This window comes from Gymnoscopelus braueri, assembly GCF_963280865.1.
Source record: "Gymnoscopelus braueri genome assembly, chromosome: 1".
In the NCBI taxonomy this organism is placed as follows: Eukaryota; Metazoa; Chordata; class Actinopteri; order Myctophiformes; family Myctophidae; genus Gymnoscopelus; species Gymnoscopelus braueri.
In genome coordinates, this window is record NC_137603.1 from 57,456,729 (window position 1) to 57,464,129 (window position 7,401).

At 43.4% G+C, this 7,401-nt stretch overlaps 1 protein-coding gene across 3 annotated transcripts in view; it reads right to left on the reverse strand.

Moving 5' to 3' along the window:
* LOC308082877 (transcription initiation factor TFIID subunit 4) overlaps positions 1–3,594 on the reverse strand; it is a 166,499-nt gene extending 162,905 nt beyond the window's left edge. For all 3 annotated transcript variants that reach the window (XM_080424944.1, XM_080424945.1, XM_080424943.1), the window contains exon 1: positions 1,925–3,594. In XM_080424944.1, the coding sequence (XP_080281070.1) occupies positions 1,925–3,551 (1,627 nt within the window). In that variant the 5' untranslated portion in view covers positions 3,552–3,594. The remainder of the gene's footprint in view (positions 1–1,924) is intronic.
* Positions 3,595–7,401: the final 3,807 nt, after the last annotated feature.

Genomic DNA, 7,401 nt, shown 5'->3' on the forward strand with positions numbered 1-7,401 from the left:
GCAAACACTTGGCTTATACAGTATACATATATGACAACAAGTGTTATTTCTTATAATACCAATCTTATGAACTGGCCTGCTAACATGTGATAATTCTTGTTTTATGTGCATTTGCCTGTCTTGGCGAACTTGACAATAAAGTGGAATGGCAATGTCAGTATATCTGGTTCACACAAGGTCGAAGGTCCTGACACTTCTCTTTCCCACCTGCCTTAGCTCTGTCTTATTCAGGTTTTCTGCATCTATAAAAACAGGATTCGGAATTTGTGGTAGAAAGAAAAGGTGGAACTAGTGTAATGTATACAGTTCATCCAGCAGTTTCTTTATTCGGGCCCTTGTGAATTAATGCAATGGGGGTGGAGGGGTTATGCGTTTACACTGGGATACAATGCATCAGATGGATATCTTTTATGGGGAAAAGGTGTCAATTAAGTTAAAATGATGCAAAACAATCAGGTGAGTTAATTTGAGTGGCGGTACACGTCACAATTTTTGTCCAAAATGCTCATGGGCCATGCATGCTTTCAGTAAACCTTGAGACGGGGTCAGAAACCTAGGTTTGTGGGACATTTATGGTTCCAACAGGACTAATTACTAACTAAGAGCACTTTCCGTGTCCTTGGTGACTCAGCACATGGTCCACATAACCATGCTGTCCTGGGTTCAAATCCAGCTCAACATCCGGCTGTTTCTTATTTCTTTCCTCTACTGTGGTGTGAAACTTATCAGAAATTCCCTAGACATACCATAATGAACTTGGTGATTTTTATTTTACATATGAGCACAGCACAGCTGCCCAAAACGTTGCTGTGTCACCTTATAACAGCAAAAGAAATGCTTATGATTGCAGATTCTTTGTTGATCATCATAATGCTGAAGGTAACAGGTCTCCACTGAGTAAGCTGCAAAAAATAAAACTGAACTAAAAAGGAAAGGAACATTTATTTTTATTTTAAGTGTTTTACTGCCCTCAGCAGGTGACCTGACCAGCATATTAGTCTTTAAGTCATGTGTAGAATGAATTTGCATAGCTCCTCTTACTTTATCTACAGTATTTGTATTCTCTGCTGTCAGTTATGACTTTGCACTGTCCTTTTGACCTGCAAATGAAGTCCTGTTATGCGTCTAACATGTATGTCACTGTCTGCTGTCAAACTCTATTAACTGTCAGTGAAGTGTCTCTGCCATGATTCCGAGACAAATCCCTATGGCTTCATTGCATTTGACTCTTAAAATGATTCACATTGTTTGTTGAAAACACTTGAGATCCAAATCTTTGAAACAATGAATGTAAGAAATGTCATGCAAGTCCCATGAAGTCGATTAATAGGTGTAAAGTGCTGGTTGGTTGATAACTGTTCACCCATAAGCACCACACGTCCATTGATCACTGTGTATAGTATTTGTGTGACAGTCCTCAGTATCACTTTAACCACCAAGTATAATAATATATGTACAGGACTTGGTCTTGCTGACATAGGTAGTGGTACCTAGAAATAGTGACATCTTAAGAGTTTCCCCAATACATACTGAGACTGACACACATGGTACAAAAGGATGGACATGACCCCCTTGCTCCAGAAAAAACTCACTATAATAATAATAATCACCACTGTGTTCCAAGTGAGACCTGATGAGTCTCAGGATAAGGGTTAGTATCAAACCGATGTCATTCTAAACAAGTGCTTCTCAAAACAGTGTATCAGGTCCCAAAGGTGGGTCCATGAAATTCTCTGATAGGGCCACAGAGCGAAACCTTTAACATAGGAATATTCTGAGTTAATATGCACAGGGTCCTGACTGACTTCACAGTCAATGCACTGTGTGGCTCTCTGTGGGTGAAACGACTGTAAACTGCCTCCAGCAAAGTGACAAGACGATTTGTTCTCTCCACTTTTCCATCATCCCCTTAACAAAACCTTACCCTGTGGGATGGTAAACCCAGGGGGCAACTGAATGGTCGTCTGCTGCTGAGATGGTCTAACAATCAGTTGAGGGGCTACAATCCTTTGAGGTGCGGGTAGTCCAGGACGAGGTTGAGACTGAGCAGGCATCGGCGAAGGAGCCGCCGGCCTTACTACCATTCCAGCGGCCGTGGTGGTGGTGGTGGTGGTTTGAGGAGCAGTTATGTTTATGGAAGTCGTTACCCCCGTGACACAGGTGGGGGTTATGGTGGCAGAGCTCAGTTGCTGCTGGGCTGCTGCTGTTGTTGTCGTTACAGGGATGACAACAGAAGATGGAGAGGACACGACAACAGTATTTATTACAGAATTGACACCGCTCGACTGGCTAGAAGACATTACAACTTTGCAGGGATGTTGTTCGTCCGTCTTGGAAGACCCACAGTTTGTGACTGTAGTAGTTTTGCTGTGGTTCACCTGCGGTGAAGGTGAAGAAGAGGAGGGGGTGGTGGTGGTGGGTCCTAGCCGGGCTCCCTGCTGAACCAACGCTGACACACTGGTCCCATTACCGTTCTGAGCTATACTGGCCACAATGTGACTCGGAAGTCTATGCAATGCAATGGTAGGCGTCCCTCGGTCGAGAGCAATGGCAGACTGACTGGCAGAGACGCCCGTGGCGTTAGTGGACATGGTGAAAGTCGTAGTGTTTATACACGTTGTCGTTACCGTTGGAGGAGGAGGAGGAGTAGCAGCGGCGGTAGAATTGGTGGCAGCAGCCGCAGAAGCAGCAGCTGCCACCACCACGGGGCTGATGTGAGGAGCCACGGCAGCGGCCACCACTACCACCGCCGCGTTGTTGTTGTTACTGTTATTATTACTGTTCCTCCTCGTCGTTATCACGGCTCCGCCGTTCAAACTCTTGATCCGGGATGAAGCGGTCCTCCGCGGCGCGGCGGCGCGTTTCCTCGGCGGGGGTTTACTCACACTGGCGTCCGGCGTCGTTGTCGTCGTCTGCTGGGAGGAAGCCCTGCATCCCCGACCGGTGGCGGTGGTGGAGGTGGTGGTGAAGGTGGAGGTGGTGCTGATGCTGCTGCTGTTGCTGACAAGCGGAGACACTAAAGTTGAGCCTCCAGATGCGGTAACGGGCAGCAGTGTGGTGATGGATGGAGCTTCCTGTGGCTGCGGAGCCTTCACGGCGGCGGCGGCGGCGGTGGAAGAAGCTCCATCGCCGAAGGAGCTGCTCAGCGGAGAGGACAACGAGACACTTTTATCCGAAACCATTTCTTTACAGTTTGTTTCCCCGTGCATGTCAGTGTTGTTGTGTGTCCCCGTTCCTCCTCCTCCACCTCCTTGTTGATGTTGTTGTTGTTGTTGTTCTGGTGGTGGTGTGGTGGTGGTGTTGTTGCCCACCACCACTTGAGCTGCTGGTGGTAGCGTTTTTCCCCCCAAGTGATGGTGGTTCTTTGCGGTGGCCGTGACCGTCGTCGGGCCAGCGGTGGCTTGTTCTTCTGCAGGGTGGCTCTGCTGCTGCTGCTGGCCGCCGGACAGCTGCGACTCCAGAGAACCGACCAGGTCGCTCACGGCTTTCTCGTCCACCTCTGAAAAGAGCATATCTTCCAGGGGGTCTGAGGAGGCGCCCGCCGCCGCCATCTCTGATCCTAGGCTTCAATCTCTCTCGCTCTCTCTCTCTCTCTCTCTCTCTCTCTGGTTTAGAGAGGGAAAAAAAACTATGTAGTATTTTTCTTATACCGCGCATGCGTGTTACTATGGCATTGTGGGAATGAATCTGACGTCATTAGAATTAAAAAGGGAAAGGGGTAATGATGATGATGATGGGTAATCTAGCTGTACGCGTTATGATTATTATTGTTTATGAATTATTATTATTTGTCTTTGCCCGCTGCTATTGTATTTATTTATTTCTGCTTGTTCTACTGTGTTATTTTTATGTTTGAATGAACACGCAATGTCTCGTAATTTTATGTTTTATTTTGGATGAAATAAAAAAAGGAAGCATAGTGTATATTTTTCTTCTCTTGGTTACTGTATTTAATTATTGAATGTGTGTAACTGTGACGAATACCAAAAGACTCGCCCCAAAACACAGTCACCCCGGGAGAAATACGGCAGTATATTCACCTGGTATTCCTAAACGTAACCTCAGTAAAACGCTGCCAAAACCTAACCTTATTCCTAAACTTAACCTCAGTAAAACTATGCCTAACCCTAACGTATTTCTAACCTTATCCTACATGAATACAAACTAAGAACCGCTGGCCGGCAAAAGAAATTGGGGTTAGCGTGTTTTGGGGCGAGTCTTCCGGCTACCACTGTGACTGTCTCCCATGATCCACATATATAGATCTGCTACGGTCACTGAACTAATTGTCTTTGCTTTAAAATTTGAAAAAATAATAATTAAAATTAAATACACACACACAGCATCATTTCACCGAATTGCAACTCAGAGATGAATATGAATATGTAATTGAAATAACTATTTAAGATTCCATATCCTGAGAAGACGTTAGCGCCGTGATTTGCTAGTTGATTGCAAGGGAAACAACATGTACAAATTGTAAGGCCAGACGATTTATTATGGGCTGCTATAAATGTTTTGGCATTTTTACGACGTTCAGTTAACCGTTCTTCGTATTTATTCATTATTAGTTCTTATTTTTATTTATTTTATTATATTGGGTGCGTTCGGATATTACGCACCGGAGCACACTCGCCTATTAGTTTGTATTGGCCAGTGCGCTCAGTGCTGTATTTTCGAACGCGCCCATTATCGGCTCAATCATTTATATAAGAAACGTGAATAATGGTCTCCCTGACAACTGCCGAGCCAATCACAGCGTGACTGTCCCCCCAGGCTTGGGGATGTTTCCATGGAGCTATAAGGATTTTCAGACTGCGCCGCAGAACCAGTGTTGCCAGGTCTACTTATTATAAGCGACTTTGGGTTTGTTTTTTCTGTAAAGTTGCTTATAAATATTAATCCCTCAAGAAAGGCAGATTCAGCCGCTGAGCAAATTCAAAGGAACATTTTTATTCTTTGTTTTGCCGATGGGTTCCCAGATTGTTAAATATTGGTAGTTGCGGTTGCATTTTTTTAACCTCACTCCGTCAAATGGAAGAAGCTTGCGACACACATTTTGTTTCACAGCGTACTTGCATCTGAGACTTCGGGCGCAGAATCGATGACAGACGGAGTTTCATTTTTTCAAGCTACTAGGCAGGTGATTGGATGATCCTGAAACCAAATGCAATGCAATGCATGAGATTTCCGGAGGGAGGGGGTGTTTACCAGGCTAGCATTTTTTAGCTTGTTTCTAAAGTGTGTAGTTTCTTAAAAATTAATATGCATTTGTCCTCGGACCCCCCATCTAAAAATATTTTGTGCCACAGTGCCAGAGACCCACGTACCAGATTGTGTTATTTAAATTCTTTCACTTTTTTCCCAATAGTTTTTGGGGAAAATAGCAGATTTACAAGATCGATTGTAGATTTTCAAATTGCCGATGTATTTAGGTTTAAAGTGCTCATTGTCTCCGCCAGGCCGAAGGAGACTATGTTTTGCACCCTGTGCAGTGTGCATCCATCCGTGTGTGTCCGTCTGTGGAGTGTGGACAGCCAATCTCCGGCACCGTTTGCCAGATCAACATGAAAATGTGCACACACACACACTCCCATGCTCAATTCTCACATCATGGCCCTGTTATACCAGGAGACAGATTTATGCACAAAACAAATTTTACATTACTCCTACAGATTTTATCCAAACACCACGCAAATCGGTACACAGTAATCTCTATTGTCACTAAACGAAACGGGTCCCTCAGATTTTTCATATTCCATCCTGATTGGCTAAGATTGGCTTCCAAAGTTTACAGGATTGCTCCGTTTTGAACAAAATGCCTCAAATCATGAACACAGCATGCGATTGACGTGAAACTTTGCACGCACATTCCCACTATAGGCAGAGGAAGAAATGCCACTTGAATTTTTTCATGGTGGTGTTATAACAGGCCGATTCGTGTTTTTACCGATAACTGCACTGATCTGTATAAAACGTTATATGTGTACTCTCTAGATGCCAAGGAAAAACCTTTGCCCTGCATTTTTCACATCTGCCTTTTATAGCGCCACCAGGTGGCCGACTTATGTAAAACTTATTTTTGGGCGGTGAAACCGCCCCTATAAATGAGATTTGGAAAAATGTACAAATATCTTGGGCAGTGAAACCGCCCCTAAAAGTGAGGTTTGGAAATTTGTACAATTATCCTGCGCTGTGATTGGCCAATCACAATCTATTCAGGACTGTGATTGGCCAGTGTCACATGACACATGTGCATAGCCCTATATAAGCAACCATAACTTAAAAAAAACCATAAATTGGTTTTTTTTAAGTTATGGTTTTGTCCATCATAAAGAGTGTTTCAATAATTTGTACATGATTGATCGACGTTTGATCGACTTTTTGTGTTTTATTTGGGCAAAATAAATTGTCAGAATATATATTTTTTCATATTATTTTCTTTCAATAATGTATAACAGAAGATGTTTTTTTTAAATAAATAATTTAGTATGTATGTATATATGTAAATATATAACAATTATTATTATTATTTTTTTTACATTACTCACAAATCACACAAATCGGTTCACATGATCTCTATATTTTCCATTATTTCCATTTCCACTAGGCAGAGGAAGATATGCCACCAGTTATAGCGCCACCAGGAGGACGATTTTTGCTAAACAAAGTTTTCAATATTAGACCTACTCCTACAGATTTTGTCCCAAACATCACACAAATTGGTACACATTATCTTTTATAGTCATTCATCAAGACAGTTCTGTCCGATTCTTCATATTACACCTGTTTGGCGACTTTCGAACACGATAACCCACAATAACCTACCTGACCTGGCGGAGACCTGTGCTCCGAGGAGCACTTTTTTCTAGTTTGGGGCTTGTTTTCCATAGACCTGGATGGATGCATAGAGTTATATACCATTGGTTCTCAAAGTGGGGTACGGGGACCCCCAGGGGTACTTGAGGCGGTTCCAGTGGGTCCCCAGCTAAATGATGGATAGGAACCAAATGGACCCTTATTGTTCTGTAACTCTGAGAGTGTACAAATTTGTACACTCTCAGAGTTAAATTAACATTGATTTTATAATATAAATTCGGGTCCCAGAGGTATAAATGCCATTAAATGGGGGTCCGTAGCCTAATACATGTCAAACTGGGGGTCCTTGACATTAAAGTGGTTGAGAATCACTGCTAGAAAGCCGTATAAACCTTCTCTTATTGGGGTCCCTGGCTTATCTTTTCAAATGGGGGTCCGCGGGCTAATAAGTGTCAATTTGGGGGTCCTTGACATGAAAAAGTTTGAGAACCACTGTTATATACAAGCCCGGTTGCTTATTTCTCTCGCAAAAATCTGGCAACGCTACGCGGAACATTTCCCAGCGTCCTTTGCGTTAGGTGA